Genomic DNA, 20150 nt, shown 5'->3' on the forward strand with positions numbered 1-20150 from the left:
AAAATGAAAAAAATGGAAAACATAAACACAGATACATTATAAATTCCTTATTTTTAATTCAGCGCGAATACAACGTTGACAAGTTAACTTTTCAGGCTTGTGATTAAAACATGCTATGAACATTTGTTTCCTTGTCTACTTTTATTTTGGAAACCACGTCTCCAGGCTTCCGGCACCGTGCTTCCTGTCACTAGTTTAGCGCCGCTTCATGTTACACTTGCTGCCGCCGTGCAGCTGTTTTATGACAGCCAGGCAGCAAGTTTGCACGTCGTCTTGAAACCTATCCTCATTTTTTGCCTTTTGGGCTTCTGAAAAGCGCAGAAGAAATGAGTTTAGCCGGAACTGAGTGAGTTAGTGTTCTTTACATTAACTAACGTTGCTACTTGAAGAGTCCTGAGACTGAGCGGAACCGTTGAGTTGTCACCATGAGAAGTCGGAGCAATTCGGGCGTTAAATTGGACAACTATGCTCGGATAGTGCACCAAACTATCCTCAAATACCAAGTAAGTGTTTATTTCTCTTTTCCACCTCTGTTTCTTTAAGGTTAACGGCTAAATGAAAGTAAAACAGCGGCTGCTTCGTAACTGCAGGCAGGCAATGTTAGCTTGTCCAGTTTGAGCCAAATGCAAATGTATTCTTGCGGTAACGTTAGGTGAAGTAGTCTCGTATGTCGCAAGGCATGTTCACTTTTCATGCACACATTACAGACACTCATGAAACGAAAGAAATTGCGAGTTTTTTGCACTTTTTTACTCTTGTGAATGCCAGAATTTATATGGCCGCTGATTTCATGAACCGATTCGAGTCAGATTCACAAGGTTTTTCGATGTGATTCAATATTGACTCGATCCAGTCATCATCTATACCCACTTATTCCTAACCAGGGATCAACTGGAGCCTATCGCAGCTCTCTTTGGGTGAAAGGCAGGGGTCCACCCTGGACAGGTCACCAGTCCATCACAGGGCCACATAGAGACAAACAACCTCACACACTCACACTCACTCCTATGGGCAATTTAGAGTCACCAATCAACCTGACATACATGTTTTTGGACTGTGGGAGGAAACCAGAGTACCTGGAGAAAACCCACACAAGCACAGGGAGAACATGCAAACTCCACACAGAAAGGTCCCTGAGGGGTTTCGAACCTGGAACCTACTAGCTGTGAGGCAACAGTGCTAACCACCACCACCGTGCTTCCCTCAGTATTGACTCATTTAATGGTATTTCCATTTCATAACCAGTTCTGCTTGGTTAGGAAAGAGATGTTGATGTTGAGTGATGTCTGTTCAAATGGTTTTGGAGATTTCCATCATATTTTACCTCAAGTTGGCACAGCTTGCTTGTGGCTTTGCTTTTGACCAGCACTTCTTTGTCGTCATACTTTTTGAATCCAAAATCCACACATCTGACTTCAGGCCTGACTCTGCTCTCACTTCGCGAGTCTTCCGAGACCGCCTAACGTGATTAGTCCACAGAGCATGTCAAAAATGGCATATATTTAAAAATCAGTCCATGAATTTTATGAATCAATATTGGATCTTTCAAATGAAGATTGATTTGAATCGGAAAATTTATTTTTTTTCTTCTTCTTTTTTTTAAAAACCAAGCCCTAATTGACAACACTGTAGATCAAAGAAATCTAAATTAATTACAACTCTGTGTTTATACATTCCATTGGATATAAATCTGTACTACAAGTGAAGCCTTTCTGCGTGTTGCAACCAGCCCCCAGCATTACTGAGGTTGACCACTGACACTGGGTCATGGCTCCTTGGGCTAGAGGTCAGGTCTCTGCAAGCCAGTGAAGTACTTACACACTTAACAGGGTAAACTATTTAATTATAGTCTTGGCGTTCTGCACAAGTGAAATTAAATGACCTTCCCCAAGATGTTGCTACAAAGTTGGAAGCTCACTCTTCTCTAAAATATCATTGCATTTATGATTCCCTTCATCTGAACTAAGTTTAGACCCAACCATATAAACTACACCAGTTGACCATGTGGTGAAATGCATTTCCTAGCACTTAATTTAGACCATAACACCTACATGAACAGATCTAATTCTTACTCTTAATGTTATGTAAACCAAACCCTAAGATTAAATAACCAGCAGTTTCTAAAAGTCCTCAGAAGGTATGAAGCTCAAATGGTTCTGCACACATGACCTGTCATGTCTGTCTTCTCCTCCTGTCATCTGCTCATTGTTGCCATTAAACACCAAACTGAAGCAGACACATACAATAAATAGCAGCAGTAAATTTGTTATATGGTAGTAGAATAGTGCTGTCTTGTCTTTATTTTCATTAAACCTATCCCTAACTCCACACTCTTCTTGACCACACTCAACTACATGTTTCATTTTGATGTAATATTGAAACATGGACCTATAACTATGTATATTTGCTTTACCACTGTAATAAATCTTAAAGCTTCTTGTATTGTATCCGATTTGGACAGCTATTTTCATAACGTAACATTTTACCTACAAAAGACAGGAGTTGTTAAAATATGATTTATCACCGCATGGAACACACAACATTCATTTACGTTTACAAGTTCATATTTAACACAACAAAAACAGCAAGACTGTAACTAGAGAAAAGTAGAGGTGGAAGATGAAAGTGGACAGACCTAAGTCACCTTTGAATCTGTCCCAAATGGCTGCTAGCCAAATTAGCCAGTCTGCAGTTTTATACATCTTGCTGCAGTAATGGTCACTGCAGCTGAAAGCCAAGCGTCTGTGATAATGCATTTTCCTAAGAATGATGAATGTATTAGTATTAAACCTGCCATTTGTTTAGGATTTGTGTGACATTTCTTTCAGTCAGTGATGGAACCTAACTTGATCTTGAAACAGATGTCTCAAGATCAAGTTAATACAGATCATTAGCTGTATTAACATCAAGAGGTATTTTAATTCCATTTAACCATCAGTTGTAACTGTATAGATTCAGCTTTCACATGTTGCTGTTATCGAGGGCTGTAATCAAGGCAAATAGCAATACAGCAAGGGGTTTATGGAAAATGTAGCTTTTGGCATATACTACACTTTTAAATCATCCTGTCACTCACATATTGCACAGCTACCCTTTTTTCTGACCAGAGGTGAAATGAGAAGATACATGCAAAATGCAACACAAATAATTGACCGTTGTTGTTAATTGTAGCCTTAATTTATGAAATATGAAATGAAGAGAAAAACTGGGGAAAAAATGCATCTAAGCTGTGGAAAAGGCAGGCCATATATTTTACCAGGCTCCACAGTCACCACAATTAATATGTATGCTGTTGCTCTTTATACTGCACTGTTCAACATAGCTTTTTAGTTTATATTAAACTACTGGCCTGTGACCTTTGACCTCTGTGTATCTGACAGGATCCAGTAACAGGTCTTCTGCCAGGCAGCTCAGATCAGCCGGACGCCTGGGTGAGAGACAACGTTTACAGCATTGTGTCAGTGTGGGCCCTCAGTCTTGCCTACAGGAAAAATGCTGACAGGGATGAAGACAAAGCCAAGGCCTATGAACTGGAACAAGTAGGTCTGCGTCAGTGTTTGTGGTACCAGAACATGGGATTAATATTTTTATTCCTTGAAATACTTGTGACCTTTTTTAAAAAAAAACAAAACTGAAATAGGGATGGGAAGATCTGTGTGGTGCTAACGCTGTCATAACACAGGACATTTACCCTGGGTAATGGACGTGCTGTTTGGTTAGCAAACTGTGGCATTTCAGTACTTGTTGCATCAAAAGATGCATCAAGATATTGCAGGTGCTTTGACTATTTTTGAATAAATAGTAGTGCTGCCATCTTCATGAAATGAAACCATGTGTTGTAGCCTACCACTTCTTCATCTCTACAGTGACATGACTCATGGAGTGGACAATTTGGAACTGGTTCTAAACTAGAACCGGTTCATGATTCCCATCCCTACACTGAAATGAATACATTTGTTTGTGGCCGGGTGCAGAATGACTGAGTGCAGCTCTTTTCTTCCTGGAGACGGGAGGCTTCATTTGGGTCTCATTTTTCTCTGCCTGGACACCGGTAGTGGTGTGTTTAAAAATGTTGAGATCTAACTGTTGTCATGTTTCTGTCTCTAGAGTGTGGTAAAGCTAATGAGAGGTATCCTTCAGTGCATCATGAGACAGGTATGTCACATTCAAATATTTTTGTTTCTCCACAAACACATTTTCTCTCTGTGCTGTAATTTATTCAGGAATACTCTTAAACATGTAAACACCCAGGACAGGATGGGAAGTAAACACAGGAGTTGGAAAGTCTCCCAGGCAGCCACTGTAGTAAATATTTTAAATGTGTTAAGTGTGTAATCTGTTCTTAAATCTGTACTGATTTTTATACAGTGCATTAAGCCACTTTTTTCAGTTCATTTTGTTGTTGGATTTTGTATTTTATTTGAATTTGCAAATGATTGGGTTTCATCAGGTATGTTTTCTTCAATCTCTTTCTCTTTCTATCAATGCCTGCCACAGCTGGATAAGGTGGAGAAGTTTAAATACAGCAGAAGTACCTCAGACTCGCTCCATGCCAAGTACAGCACCAGGACCTGTGCTACTGTTGTTGAAGATGACCAGTGGGGTCACCTGCAGGTCGACGCCACCTCACTCTTCCTGTTCTTCCTGGCTCAGATGACAGCATCTGGTAAATATGCAAGAGCCATTTTTGCTTGTTAAATGTCAAATTATTTGATTATGCTTTAATGTTCCTGCACACATGTGTGTTCCAGGTCTTCATATTGTCTATACCCAAGATGAAGTTGATGTAGTTCAGAATCTTATGTTCTACATTGAGGCAGCTTACAAAGTTGCAGTAAGTGCTCATTCATCCTCTCATTTTTTTTAATCGTTTTTCAGCTGCACCAGGTTTAGGGATAAGTGGGTACATGGAAAGGTACAGTCTTTTAGTTTGACTGTAATCATTTGTCAAACCTAAATACTTTGGGGAAGCTCTAATGTAATGTTAATGTTTGTTTTTTTTTTCTTTTCTGTTTCTCCACAGGATTATGGGATGTGGGAAAGAGGAGACAAAACCAACCAGGGCATCACTGAGATTAATGCCAGCTCTATAGGCATGGCCAAGGTTAATACACACATATGAATGTTAATGTAAATACAATGGTATGTAGTATTTTTACAGCATTAGGTGAACATTGGGGAGCAGGTATGAGGAGGAGAAACAGCCTGTGTGCTGAATAAAAGCAGAACTTCCCACCACTGGGGCAGAACAGGTGGTCCAGGAAAAATCTCTGGCATGGTAGAAGGTGTCTAATCACTGGGACGACATTTACACTGACCTTTAGATCACACTGAGTCAGGATGAGATGGGAGTTGCTTTTATAACAGCTAAAGTGTATATAAAGACACTGGTACTTTCTGATGTGCAGTCAGAAAAATCTAATAAAAATGTCTTCTTTTGAAAAACAAAGGTTGACAGCCATGTTTTTAGCAGCCAATGACAGCATGTTTTGATGTTATTGAATGAGTTTTGGCAGAGTTTTGTCTCTTTCAGTCAAAATCTACACCTTTCACTCGACAACCATTGTAGTCCAGAGGTTTTTGCATTAAAAAGGTACTCGCTGTGCCTGACCCAGCACTGTCTTTGGCTGGCAGCATACAGGAGGTATTGAGTTCTCTGTGGTCTTCCAGGAATGGCTTCTCACTCTGAAATAACATCCTATTCACAGTACCCATTACACCCACACATGCACAGCCACAGTTTAATTTAAGACTTTGGAAACAGATACCACTGCAACACGTTCCCTCCTCCATGTATTAGTTCTTAGTATTTATAAAAGTAAAACAATGTGAATTGATAGTGACATACTTTGTGTGATGTACTGCTACTATGTGCGTATGCATATGTATATAACTGGCACACATATTACACTACAAATGGTGCTGTGAATTATATGCATTGGATTTTGATAGCAGACTATAGATTTGATTCTGCAGTCTACAGTATTACATGGACTATAAAAAAGAAGAGTTACACAAAGAAAATATCCATACATTTTTATCCTTGATACTAATGTGTGTCCATATATTGCATCAATATTATAGAAATGTTTTCTTACTAAAGAAAGACACACTAAACTTTTGACTGGTAGTGTAACCTTATTTGTTGACAGATACATACAGAGATATGTGAAGATGCTATACAAGCTTAATTCTTAGTGCTGTGTGTCCTCCAGGCAGCTCTAGAGGCGTTAGATGAACTGAACCTGTTTGGAGCAAAAGGAGGACCTGGGTCTGTGGTCCATGCTTTGGCTGATGATATACAGCACTGCCAGGTAAATACACACTTACCTACAATTCTATAACACGTTGAAAAGCAACATCCTCATCCCAGTGAATCTTTCCTTCTCTCCCTGCTGTTGTTCCTCTTCCCTCATCAGTCTATCCTGACCTCCATGTTGCCAAGAGCATCCATCTCTAAGGAGGTGGACGCCGGAGTCCTGGCCATCATCTCATACCCTGCCTTTGCTGTTGAGGACATGAGCATAGTTAACATGACCAAGGAGGAGATCATCTCTAAGCTGCAGGTGCAGGACAGTTTATTGAAGTAGGAGTGGTTTCGTAGCTTTAGTTTACTACTAACATTTTGAAAATTAAATGTCAAAAGGGATTAGTTTTTCACATAAATGAGAGATTTATCTTGGCTTAGAATATGGATTTCCCAGAACACAAGGTGACATTTTCAAATTCCTCTTTTTTTTTTTTTTGACCACCTGTCCAAACCTGTTTGAGAAAAACATTAGCAATGAAAAACTCTTTTCATTTAAGAAGCTACAACTTATTATGATGTCACAGTTATGTCCGATTACAACAACCAAAATGTCCCTATTTTTAATAGAACAAAATGAATTTTCAACATACAATGTACAGTCACATTTTACACCTCATTTGGGTGATACTAGGTAATGATATTTTTAGATTTACTGAAGACAAATTTGTCTTTTATTTTTTTTCAGGGTCGATATGGCTGCTGCAGGTTTCTCAGAGATGGACACAAAACACCTAAAGAGGTAACTCACCTCTGAAGGTAGATGGTGCCTTTGCTGCTGCTTCTTATTTTTCCTGTCAGTTAACCTGTTTGTCAAACTTTATCAGACAAGCAGAGGACAAAACCTGCTCTCATTAAGAAAAGAAATAGAAGCTGAATACACTTCGTACTTGTAGGACGTGTATATTGTTTAACTGCAAAGCCAAATTGTTAACTCTTGACCTACAATTTAAGGACAAGGGAAATGTGACTCTTGTTTAAGATTTAAACTCTCTGCTTTCAGACTTTTAACTCAAGGCGAGATGAGCCAAATCCAGCTACATTGAGCAGAAATTAAATGAATATAAACACGTCTGGTCACTGTTCTGCCTTTTGGAGTATGTCAGAGAATTAATGAATTAAGAAGCTAAACGTCTTTAACATCTGTAATGCTTGAGTTTTGTTTTAAGCAACTAACAATTTACCAAGATATTAATAAAATACACGGTATCAGAGACAGTGTTTTTATTAATCCGACAATGAGTTTAAATGTTTTTTCTTTTATTTGCTCTTGATATTGCATGTTCTGTATATTTTTCTTTAACCTCATTATTTTGTAAAGCAGTAAACAGTGTAAAGTACTCTTTTGTCTTTTTATTCCCACTACACTAGGATCCAAACAGACTATATTATGAGTCTGCCGAGCTGAAGCTGTTTGAGAACATCGAATGTGAGTGGCCGCTGTTCTGGACCTACCTCATACTGGATGGCATTTTTACTAACAGTCACGAACAGGTAATAAACAGTTGTGGATGCGGTTTGAGACATCATACTTTGACTGTAGCCACATGTTTGATACAGACTCTGTTAAATCATCCAGGTGCAGGAGTACCAGGAGGCTCTGGAGGGCATCCTGATCAAACAGAAAGACGGGATAAGACTGGTGCCAGAGCTTTACAGTGTCCCTGCAGATAAGGTAATGCTGTTGTAGAGACCGCTGAGCACACTGTAAGTCTTTATGATCTGCTGTTATGGGATCTAAGTTTGTTGGATAAAAGCTGTAGCCCTCTCTGAAGTCTGTTTGTTTCCTTTTGTGGATTTCTGTTGTATATTATTTCTTTTGGATTTTCTGATTTTATTTTGGACTTTACAGTATCTTTAACATGGTTTTATTTTTTAATGCATTTCAAATAGGTAGAGGAGGAGTATATGAACCCTCACTCTGTGGAAAGGATTGCTATGGGCAAATGTCCTCTCAAATGGGGACAATCTCTGTATGTCCTGGGAAAACTGTTAAGTGAGGTGAGCTGGCAATTCATTAGCTAACACATCAAACGACATCCCTGTCTGACAACACCGGAATCAGAAATAATCACAATTTCATGTATTTATAGTATATCTGAAGTGGATTATTATCTAGAGTGAGTCTACTTTAAACCAGGAAATTACAAACTACTTATAGGACTAACCTGAATAATACAGTGTTAAATAAAAAAGTAACAAGTCATCTAATCACCATTGCATCAGTAGATTTCATCAACTAATAACGTTTTCAGGGTTTCCTTGCCCCTGGGGAGATTGACCCTCTCAACCGACGTTTTTCCACCATTCCCAAGCCTGATGTGGTTGTACAGGGTGAGTCTTAGGAAACCTGGTGTGGCATTAGAGTTGAAACTTCTAGAGAAACGCATTCAGACATTCATCTCTTCTCCTGTAGTGTCAATCCTCGCAGAGACTGAGGAGATTAAAGAGCTGCTGTTGAAGAACGGTATTGACGTGGAGACTGTTGCTGACATCCATCCCATCCATGTCCAACCCTCCAGGGTTCTCAGCCACATCTACGCGAGACTTGGTACAACCTCAGACATGGACATTGCCTGTTGCAAAATTACAATGTCAGTAACCCACACAGAAGTGTGGAGTTAATTTCAAGGACATAAAAATCTGAAGAACTTGTGATGGCAATATATCATGGACACACTGTTGCTTGTTTTACATATTGGTAAGGGAGACTTTGACCCTGAATGACCTGATATTTATTTATGTAAGTAAGAAAATACACCTCTATATAGCTTTTTAGAGTTTGCATCAGTTACAGAGCATCAGATTTGGTTAAGTAAAGATTAAGGACACTTGCAGCAGGAAATATAGGAAGTCAAAATAGTACATTTACACAAATGTTGAACTTTCTGTGCTTTTAGTCTTTTTTTTTTTTTCCTGCTCCGTCTCAGGTCGTAACTCGAGGCTGGGTCTGACAGGACGACCCTACAGGAGAATCGGAGTCCTGGGAACGTCCAAGTTCTATATCATCAGAAACACCATCTTCTCATTCACACCTCAGGTTAATATGGAATCATGTTGTACTCTTGTTTGATTATACTCTTAAAGCCAGATCCACTGGTTTCATTATTGTTAAATAGTACATGTTCATGTTTAAAAAGGTTCTAATAAGGTATTGAGTATTAATTTAATGAAACCAGAAAGATTTCTAAATGGTGTCAAATAAAATTTCATTTCCAACTTAGATACAGTAATTGGGGATAACTTGATTCTCATATGTTAGCCAACATCTAAACAAATCACTGACTGTATCAACCCTCCAGTTCCTCGACCACCAGCAGTTCTACTTGGCTTTGGACAACAAAATGATCGTGGAGATGTTGAGGACAGAAATCGCCTACCTCTCATCCAGATGGAGAATGACTGGACGACCCACCATCACTTTTCCCATTTCACAGACTATGCTGAGTGAGCAGACTGTGATGCTGCATGTCCTCTGAGACCCAAGGACAGCAGCATTATTAATACATGTCTCCTGTTTAACACATCCACAACTAAAAGTAAAAAGTCTTAAATATTTCTTTTTGAAATTACTTTTTTTTTCCTCCAAACTTGAATGTGCAGCTGAAACATTTCCGTTGTAGTATATTAATAGAAAAATGTGCTTGAATACACTTTTGTGTCTCTGCTTGCGAGTGTGTGAGGTTCCTTATTTTGTCTCTCTGTGTGTTTCAGCTGAAGACCACACAAAACTGGACCCTGCAGTCTTGGCTACACTAAAGAAGTTACAGGATGGATATTATGGAGGAGCAAGGTGATTTTTTTTTTTAAATTTATTTATGTATTTATTTATTTCTCAATTAGAATTTACACTCATAAGAGCAAGAGAGATGACTGTCACTGCCTGTCTCATGTATTCTTGGGAATTTGAATGTTTGTTACTATTCTTTGTATCTTGTATTTGTTTTAGACATTTTTTTTTTTTTCTAAAGCAAACTATCCACTTGCTGAAAATAAGAATAAAGGGACTCACCACATCTTCCCCACAATTACTGTATATCCTGAAATTTTAGAATTTAGAATTTTTGGGAATTAGTGTGGTTGTTTTACATGTAATGAGTTATAACGTAAAGTTTAGATCTTACTTCTTTTTGCGTTTCATAGTAGAATTGTAAATTGTTGTTGGGCTAAAGAATGCATGGTATGGAGGTTTTAGTGTTTTAGATACCTGTAAATAACTGCCAACATTGTTTTAGTGCCGTTAGATGCCTGAAGATAGAGGACACCTGAAAAAACATTTGGGGTCTTTTCAAGATGAGTCCACCCCTTTCCTCAGCTATATAGTCCTGAACTTTAGGGGAGAAGACAGAGAACACTGTAGATGCCTTCACTCCATGCTGCATGAATTAGACTGATCATCACACTTGTTTGTTCTTGAGAATTAGCAACTCTCATAACCTAAAAGAAATTTCCACAACATTAGTCCTTTTTATTTATTATATTGATGTTTCTTCTCTTACACTAATTTTCTCCTCTTCCTCTGTAGGATTCAGATGGGCAAGCTGTCGGAGTTCTTTACCACTTCCTGTTTTGCTCACCTCAGTTTCCTGGATGTGAAGGGTTCAGGCGTCCACCATGATGATGGTGGTGATGATGAGGGTAGTGGCGATGGATACGTGCATGAGTTACGTCATGATGACGGTAAGAAAATAAAAAAACTGTTTCATATGTCTATCCCAGAGTTTGTCAACCTTGGAAAACTTCTTATATTTTATAATGTTGCCATTTATTTAATGATTTGTAGCTTCACTTAAAATATAATACAAAATCTAGGATTGACATAGTAACACTTTTAAGAACCTAATGCTAATCTTGGTGTTTTTACTTGACAAGTTTCGAGAAGCACTGCTTTCTTTGTGTTTTCTTGATTGTGATTGACTCCTGCATTAATGTTGCATTTCGCGTCCTAATAGTTTCAAATAAAGTTTAGTAGAATCTCATGAGTGATTCTGTGTTTCATAAATGGTGCTTTTGTTTCTCTTTCTCCATAACTATCCCACCTTCCCTAAATTTCCCGTCCTCCTTGTCTCTACCTCTGTCCTTTTGTCGTCTTCCCCAGATGCTGATGACCTTGCTCAGTACCTTGATCACCTCTTGGCCCATGCTGCTCCCAAGAAAAAGAAACAGCATGTCAGGGGACTGGGCAGGTTCAAGGCTGCAGCTACCAAAACCAAGGACATGGTGTCTCTGATGAACAAGGCTCAAGACCTCAATGTACACAGTGAGTGGATCTATCTTGGACCTGGACATATGCACAAAATGAAACATCCCAAATGATTTGGAGAATGATTTAACAACATAATAACATACACTAACATAATACTTTGGTTCAACCAGATGTCAACATGTACCTCCCAAACAAGCTGTTTCGCACTACTCAGCCATCACTGAACTTAAATCTCCCAGACTCTTCTGCATCACAAGAAACCCAGGTTGGTATTCCTTCTACGTATTCTCTTCCACTTTCTGTTCTCTGTTTACTGCCTGCTGCATCTTCACACATTCTAACGTGCGACATATGGGTTAAACCAGTGATGTGTTTAACAAATTTAACTTTCTCCATCTTTTTTTTGATCTCTCCATCTGTTACTCCATCTCTCTTCAACAGCCTTCAGAGGTGGCAGCCTCAACAGTGAGCAGCATCCCCAGAGATGCTAGCGGTGCCATCGATTACGGCGCTTTGGTCCAGCTGTTAAAAGACACGCAGAGTCTTCAGGACCAGGCTGACATCCTATATATCCTCTTCAAAGACAAGTGAGAGACTCAGGTTTAGAAAAAGCTGTATGTCAGGAGCAAACTATGTGCAGTGTTGGCCAAGAAAATATTCTATATAAGAGAATCAGAGCACCTCACAAAGCTGAAAAACAAGATGAAATTCACATTTCACCCCACAGCTGTGACTGTTCATCCCCCATTAGACCATGTGTTATTGTCTCTGTCACAGGGGTATGGACTGGGACACTCATCTGCACGGTCAAGGCTCCACAGTGAGAGCTCTGCTGGCTGACCTTTATGAGAAGGCAGGTGAATTTAAAAACTGGGGCCTCATCAGGATGATCTCTGGTATGCTGAAGAAGAAGGTGGAGGAGCTTGACTCAGTAAGACACACACAGACACACACATTGACATAGATCAGAAGATGAGATCCTAAGTAAAGCAGAATGGCCATTCAGTAATTCATTATGTTGTCTTATAAAGTTATCAGTGAATTTCAGTAAAATATGGTGATCAGATAGAATTTAGTAAGGCATTAATAACTTCAACCTAATGGAAGTGGCATAGATGATGATGGAAAGTTTATCTTCGAAGTGAATAAAGTATGTTTTTTTGATTCTGATTGGTTGCGATCTATGTGTAGGCCTGCTCTGATCTGCTGGCGCACCAGAAGCACCTGACAATAGGTCTACCCCCTGAACCCAGAGAGAAAACCATTACTGCTCCAATACCTCCAGACCAGCTGGCTGCTCTCATCGATGAGGCCAGCGACAACAACATCAGTGTGGCCATACTTACTCAGGTGAGTCCTATCCTCCAAAGTCATCTTTGGGTTTGTCATTCTTTCTCCCTCCTCCTTCTTTTCTCCCTTCATTTGTTTCCTCCCTCCTTCAGGAGATCATGGTGTACCTGGCTATGAGCATCAGGACTCAGCCCAGTCTGTTCAGTGAGATGTTCAGGCTCCGTATCGGTCTCATCATCCAGGTCATGGCAACTGAACTGGCCCAGTCACTCAACTGCTCAGGTAAGGAAGTGGAGGAAGCATAGTAGTTACATGTCATTTGTGATCAAATTTAAAACAAACTGGATGGGTGACAATGTGTAAATGGTATGTTAATGGTTGGGATTGGGCATTTAGTTGTGATGGCTGAGGTTAGAGAATGCATTATGTCATTGACTGTCTTCAGAAATATGCAAGTACAAATGTTTGTGTGTAGGAGAGGAGGCTACAGAGACTCTGATGAGTTTGAGTCCATCTGAACTCAAGAGTCTTCTCCACCACATCCTCAGCGGGAAGGAGTTTGGAGTACAACGCAGCGGTCAGTCCACCAATAAAATCCTCTGTCAGACACATCAAACAGCAACTATTCATATCCTTTTGGTAGCTAAAAAATCCATACATTACATTTTATATGCTGCCTGTGCCCCTTTTCGTGTGTGTGTTCTGTTTGTGTTTATCCTTCCCAGTGCGAGAAGTGGACGCCAGTCCTGCCATCTCCATTCATCATCTGGGAAACGTTGGTGCCACCAAGAGCGAGAGAGCCGGTATCAGCAAACTGAAGAGCGATATGAAGATGGTAGGAGTTTTATTTTGGAACTTTCAAACACACTTTTCACTTAAAGGTGTAATAATCTGTGGTTCATAATTCAGTAGAATTTTATTTTGACCACACTGTAAAATGTCCACATTAATATCACAGTATTACTTCTCTGGTTATTGCACAAAACAAACACATTATGGTCGTGTTCATAAAAGAAGATTAAAGGAGAGGTGAACCTTATTTTGGAAATTTTGTGCTTTTTGGCAAACTGACTTTTGTCTTTTTACAGCTGGAACACAGGTTGTCTTTGACGGATCCAAGTAAGGTGATGATGATCATGATGATGATTAAAAATATTGATCACATTAGGGGCTAATTCACATGGCATTTGCTGAATGGAAAAATAATTTGTGGAGAAATTAAATGCTGAGCTGCAGTGGACAAGAATTGTGGAGCTAATTAAAAGAAACTGAGACAATCGCTTTAGGGCATTGAGATGGCAACTATGGATTTTTGCTCCTGACGCATGATCGATGCGGTGCAATTAATTACTGAGAGCTGATGCGAACAGCTTCAGTTTTAAATAAATCATCAGAGCAAGTTGTTTACTGTTTATCTATTACTTGGTTTTTATTGTTGCAGACGGAGCACACATTGTCCTTGATGGATCCATTTAAGGTGATGATCACATGAAGGAATATTAAATATCACAGTATTGTTTCTCTTGTTCCTAGTAGAAATCCAGAATATGTTGTATATGTATTAATTCACCTTCCATGTAAACATCACCAGTCAGAATTTGAAGGGGACTTTTTCATAGTTGTCATCATTTTTGTCAGTAGTAATGTGGCTGGTTAATTTTGTAAATCAAAGCAGAGAGAAGTGCTGTGAAGTTCAGCTGTCTTGTTCCAGAGCTTTCTTCTGTATCACACTGTCTTTATCACATGGAGCCTACCCATTTGTGATGAAACTGTAGTGTTTAATCTTTCTGTTATTTTGAGTGATTTTTCGAAGAAGAAGGAGGGATCGAATAGAAGCTTTTTTTTTTTTTTTTTTTTTTAAACTATCCATCTGAGGTCTGACGATGTTATCTGTGTAGAGAAATACCAAAACTACTCAAAATAATAGAAAGTTTGAACATCAGCTTTTCATGGCAGATGAGCAAACACCATGTGATGACAAAGGCCACTTGAGAGATTTGAAAGCTGCAGAACAAGCAAGTTCAAATCAAGAAGTAATCCAGCTCATCATCATAATCCTGCTTGTTTTTGCTTTTGTTTTGATCCAGGACCCGAGGTTGTCTTTGACAGATCCGATTATGGAGGTGATGATGGGGAGTTAATTCACCTGGCTGTGGACTTTTGTTTGAATTTGTCTGATACTGATGATTCTCTGAAGGGTGGTATCAACAGGCTTTGCTGTGGAAGGAGAATCAGTGTTTGATTTTTGCAACTCATTGTGTTTCCTTTGTTGCAGATGGACCGCAGGGTGTCTTTGACTGACGCAGTTAAGGTGATGATGATAAAAATTAATAAATAAGACTCTGGAAGAGGAAGCAAGAGGGAAATAGATCCTGAAATTTGACTGATGGTGATAGTGACTGATGGTGTTGGTGGAGGTGTTAGTAATTTATCTAATTTTTGCTCATTGAAACGGTTTAGGCTTGAAAATTATTATGTTGGGATCAGGTTTTATAGGAAGTTAACCAAGTCAGTGGATTTTTTTTTTTTCTTTCCCATTTCAGCTCGACCAATCATTCACCTCTTCTTGCAAGGTGACAGTGATAACATTAAACTTGGTTTTCAGGTTGTTGATTAATCGGAGATCATTAACGTTAAAAACTAAAAGTTATGGAGAAGATCATGGAGTGATTTACACTAATTTCCATTCTAGCAGGTCTCCTCATTAAGTACATTTCCATTGCTACTTGTCTGTAGTTTAGTATAATTTGTTGTTAATAGGGTTGTAACTAACAGTTGTTTGGATTGTCAGTTTGCCTCTTGATTAATTGATTAACTGTTTGATCTACATTTAAGACAATATCACACATGCTGTGTTGTCTAAAACCACAAAACATTCCAGGAAATGTAATTAAAAGAAAAGCAGTAAATATTTTGTTGTTAGAAGCTGGAGCAAGCAAATTCTTCTGTTTGTCAGAATTGATCATTTCAATTTTCTTGGTGAATTAGCTCATGGCAGTGTTGTTGTTTTTAGGTTCGATGGCTGTGTTGTGGCTTAACCATTTCCAATGTCCATGCCGTGTCTGATTGCTAAATGTGTCCCAAAATGGAGGACAGAGAAGATTGGTGTATTTAAAATGTAAACTTACCAGTTCTTTAACTTGCTGATGAAGTTTGGTTTGACTTTCACATGTATGTGGAGATCTAAGAGAACAGTCTAATTACTGAATACCCATTGTGTTTTTAACCTAATTTAGATGATTTTCATCTGAAATATGATTTGTGCATGTTGTGACTTTTAATTTAACAGTGTTAAGAGGCCAGGATCCACTGGCTTTTGGGATTGTTTTGGATCCACCAGCCCGGATTTAATTAACAATGAGACTTTGTGTTTTTCATTTTGTGCATCCTTTTCTCTTTTTTTGTTCTCTCCTCTGTTATCTGCTCCTGTTCTGCTTCTCAGAGCATGAGATCTCAGTCAGTGGACCTAGAAAACATCGAATCCGGGGTAAAGATGTGTGCTATACCTAACATATTTCTAATGTGTTCAAATCTACAAGCCAGTGACACAATGAACAGCCTCTGAAGTACCAGCAAAAAAACGCAAAAATCAAATACCTTTATCAAGTGACTCACCTCTCCTTACAACTAAAAGTAACTCTTAACGAAACTATAAACGACAGATGGAAACAGTCTTAGCATCTTTCATCATCATCATCTTACTTTTTTTGCTTGAGCAACGCACAAGACACAAACAATCTCCTACCTGTGTAGTGTTTTCCCATTGCTCTGTCTCTACTCCTCTTTTACACTCCTTATCCTTATTCTCACAAAATAGTCTCCAGGTGCAGTTACTATCTATAACTGTTTCTCTGCACATAATTGGGTGATTCATAATTCATTCAGTTCCCAATACTTCTTCAGAGCAGAGGAAGAATAATGAAAACAATAACTTTGAACACTGTATAATCCTCTGACCTTCAACCTGTGAGAAACAAACTGTGACTGACTTGTCTAATAGAATGAATTGAATGAATTGTCCAAAACAGTGACTGCACAATATGCTTCAGATATATTACATGTGATTTGGGTATATTGTTATAATGGTGTTGTGACACACAAGATAAGAAATCAGTCAGATGTAGATTTTCACTATACCTGCCATATTACATGTATGTGAAAGTGAAGGGTTTTTTATTTCATCTTTCATTTATGCTCAGAATTGGTAAATGAAGGCCCATATTTGAGAAGTAGACGGCAGACTCCGAAGAGGAAGTTTTCATATTTGACATTTTGTCGTCCTGTCTGCTCAGAAATACAGACTGCAGTCTATGGAATCTCTGGACATTCCGGAGTGTATTCCAAGTTCCAGGGACACCAGACACGGCCAATGGCTGCGCAGGAGACGTCTGGACGGAGCGCTGAACAGAGTCCCTGTCGGATTCTACCAAAAAGTCTGGAAGATCCTGCAGAAGGTCAGTGCCCACACCCAGTCAGCTGGAGGAGACAGATCAACTGCGTTTTAAACAGAATTTATATTTTATATATAGATATAAACAGTAAAACCAAATGATTTCTAAACCAATACACAAAATACATTGTCTTCCAGTGTCATGGCCTATCCATAGAAGGGTTTGTCCTTCCCTCTTCGACCACTAGAGAGGTAACTGGTTATTGTTCTCTTATGGATTCATATACGTTATACTATGATTTAGATAGGGAGTAACATTGACCTTTGAGGTGATCTGATTCTTCATTTTCTCTTTTTTTTTTTTTTTTCTACCTCAGATGACCCCAGGAGAGATCAAGTTCTCTGTCCATGTGGAGACAGTTTTAAACCGCGTCCCTCAGCCTGAGTACCGACAGCTGCTGGTAGAAGCCATCCTGGTTCTCACTATGCTTGCAGATGTGGAGATCCAGAGTATTGGCTCCATCATCCACGTGGAGAAGATTGTCCACCTTGCCAATGACATGTTCTACAAGGATCAGGTTAGCAGCACATCAACAGATGTCTGTGATGTTTTAGGAGTAAAAATTTTATATCACTTAGCAGAGTTTAAACTGATGCCCTCTTAATCTCCTTTTCCCACAGGTGGACCTAGGAGCAGACGAGCACATGCTAGAGCGGGACCCGTCCACCGGAGTGTGCAGGCTGCTGTACGACAGTGCCCCCAGCGGCCGCTTTGGCAGCATGACCTACCTCACCAAGGCCGTGGCGGTGTATGTGCAGGACTTCCTGCCGAGTGGCTCATGTGCTGTGCAGTGAGAGGATCCACGAAAAATCAGAGCCAAGGTGAAACCACTAGTGGAAAATTGTAGAGCTGAACCGTACTGCATTTTTCCATTAAAGTAACAATAGGTTAACAGTACACAAAAAAAAGAATTCTGACAGATTTTGTCCCTGTGTGTATGGCGAAGGAGTCACCAAATAAAGTGAACCATGTTACAGTAGATTTAATTGAAGGAAGTGTTGGCAAATAGGCTTATTGCCTTTTCGCACAGAGTTAGATTGAGGCCAGGCTTGCATTTTCCCATTTTTAACCTTTATGCCAAGCTAAGCTAATTGCTGAGTGTTTCTTCAAATGAACTGCACAGATGCCAGAGTAGTATTGATCTTATCATCTAACAATCAACCAGAAAGTAAGTATATTTCTTCAAACTTAAAACAGTTTATCACAAGCAAACCTGGAGGAGTGAGACACGTGTTATTGTGTAACATTTATAGGTTATATGCGAGGCGATAGTCATCTGGTTAAAGATTAACTTTATACAAATAGAAAAAGATGTTTCTGAGGACATTTTTGTCTTTAAAGTGGCGACTGTCTTCACTGTTCCAGCCTCCTGGTCTCCATTGCAACCTCCTCTTGTTTTGGGACTATTTTGTAGTCCATAGTGGTGCACTGTATGACATGTGTTTAGTTCTCAGACAACAATCCATCTCTATGCCACTGAGGAACAAGATATATTATTGTGTGCATACACAGGCCATAGAGGGGTCATTTCACCTGTTATCTCACATGTCAAACCATTGTTTACTTTGCAACCTAAACATAATGTTGAATAAAATTAAAATAATACAAATAAGTAATAATAAATATTCTAATTGATCCTTTTTTACACCCTTCTACATGGATTATTGTTTATCTATTATGACTCTTTATCAGGATAACTACAATCCAATATGTTGTAGCATATATAAAATAATGATGAAGTTAGATATTGTCTGTTTTCAAATCTAACATAAATGTGTCTTAAAGAGAATACAGGTCTTCGTTGGCGATTTCTTGAATGCCTTAACACTGTTGCACTTGTAAGTATGATCTTCTATGTGAGATGCAAAAATAGATAAAGAAATTGTCCAATAATTAAAACTACCTTATTTTTTAACATTGAAAGATTTTGTTGTAGTAATTTGTTGGAAATTGAAGAGTTTTCAGCATGTAGTGTGTTATACTCATGCGGTTACTTTTGAATGCAGTGCACTGATTTGTTAGTAACTATAATATGTGTAATTCAGATTTCTGTCCTTTTAACAGGGGTGATGCCTTAATTTACTATTGTCATGGGCTAAACTGTAATGTTTCTTTATTTTAGCGTAATTACAGTAAAACTCATAGCTGTTTACTTATGTCTGTTGTTTTACATTCTTCTCGACATCTTTTACATTTAGCAGTTAGCCGTACAAGTACATTTGAATAAACATAATTCTACGAATGCAGATAACTGTCTTTTGAAAATGGACAATACGTGTGAAATGTGTGATGTGCCTTGGTTAAATGTGCAATGATAAGCTGATAGATGAGTTATTTTAGTATATTCAAAGATGTGAGCACCACACTCCACATGAACCACAAACAACAGTAAGACATATCAAAGTTTGAATAGCTAGAAGAAATGATTGTTGGGCGTGTTTAAAACTAATTCTGTAATAAAATAGACAAATGGTTGTATTCAGCTTTTGTTTTTGTTTTTTTTTATCTCATAATCTACTAGACTTTTCTGGAGCTTTCAGAGATACCAATTGATCTTGGTTTTCCAGAACTTTGAGCAATATGACATTGTCTTCATCAGATTTCTTTAACAGTTTTTAGTGCAGATGGATGCAGGCTGAGTAGCTTTAATAGGGCAGCACTTTGTGACCTTGTTGGCCTAAAGAAGACCAAGAGAAAATGTTGAAGGCTCCAGAAAAAGAAAGTAAGTGGACCTTTAATTGAGGCTGTTTTGTCAAGGTCAAAAGTGAGTTTCTTGTGCTTAATTATTTGATCATTGTAGTCGCTAACATGCGCTTATTAAAAACTTGCCATAATAACTTGTCACTCTAAATATTTGTTCTTTTACATGGAGAACCAGTGAAAAGTCTGAAAACTG

The 20150-nt window shown here is 38.7% G+C and overlaps 1 protein-coding gene across 12 annotated transcripts; it reads left to right on the plus strand.

Annotated features, from left to right (window-relative positions):
- The first annotated feature begins 192 nt into the window (after positions 1-192).
- Positions 193-19736, plus strand: phka1a (phosphorylase kinase, alpha 1a (muscle)). 12 transcript variants are annotated; one of them, XM_026318231.2, is made up of 36 exons: positions 193-503; positions 3381-3539; positions 4108-4155; positions 4498-4666; positions 4752-4834; positions 5024-5104; positions 6216-6314; positions 6420-6566; positions 6996-7049; positions 7679-7801; positions 7887-7982; positions 8201-8308; positions 8563-8641; positions 8724-8858; positions 9238-9347; positions 9610-9754; positions 10022-10100; positions 10833-10987; positions 11406-11567; positions 11684-11778; positions 11955-12100; positions 12291-12444; positions 12705-12863; positions 12956-13085; positions 13279-13380; positions 13529-13638; positions 13892-13927; positions 14245-14280; positions 14891-14926; positions 15079-15114; positions 15347-15376; positions 16246-16290; positions 17096-17257; positions 17392-17445; positions 17571-17771; positions 17875-19736. In XM_026318231.2, exons 1-36 carry the CDS (start codon positions 426-428, stop codon positions 18046-18048), a joined length of 3816 nt encoding a protein of 1271 aa, XP_026174016.1. In that variant the 5' UTR covers positions 193-425; the 3' UTR covers positions 18049-19736. The 12 variants fall into 12 exon arrangements, with proteins under 12 accessions (XP_026174016.1, XP_026174044.1, XP_026174027.1 ...); XM_026318259.2 differs by lacking the exon at positions 14891-14926 and having other exon boundaries at positions 17875-18048; XM_026318242.2 differs by lacking the exon at positions 15347-15376 and having other exon boundaries at positions 194-503.
- Positions 19737-20150: the final 414 nt, after the last annotated feature.

The sequence above is a fragment of the Mastacembelus armatus genome, chromosome 18 (assembly GCF_900324485.2).
Source record: "Mastacembelus armatus chromosome 18, fMasArm1.2, whole genome shotgun sequence".
NCBI classification, from domain to species: Eukaryota; Metazoa; Chordata; class Actinopteri; order Synbranchiformes; family Mastacembelidae; genus Mastacembelus; species Mastacembelus armatus.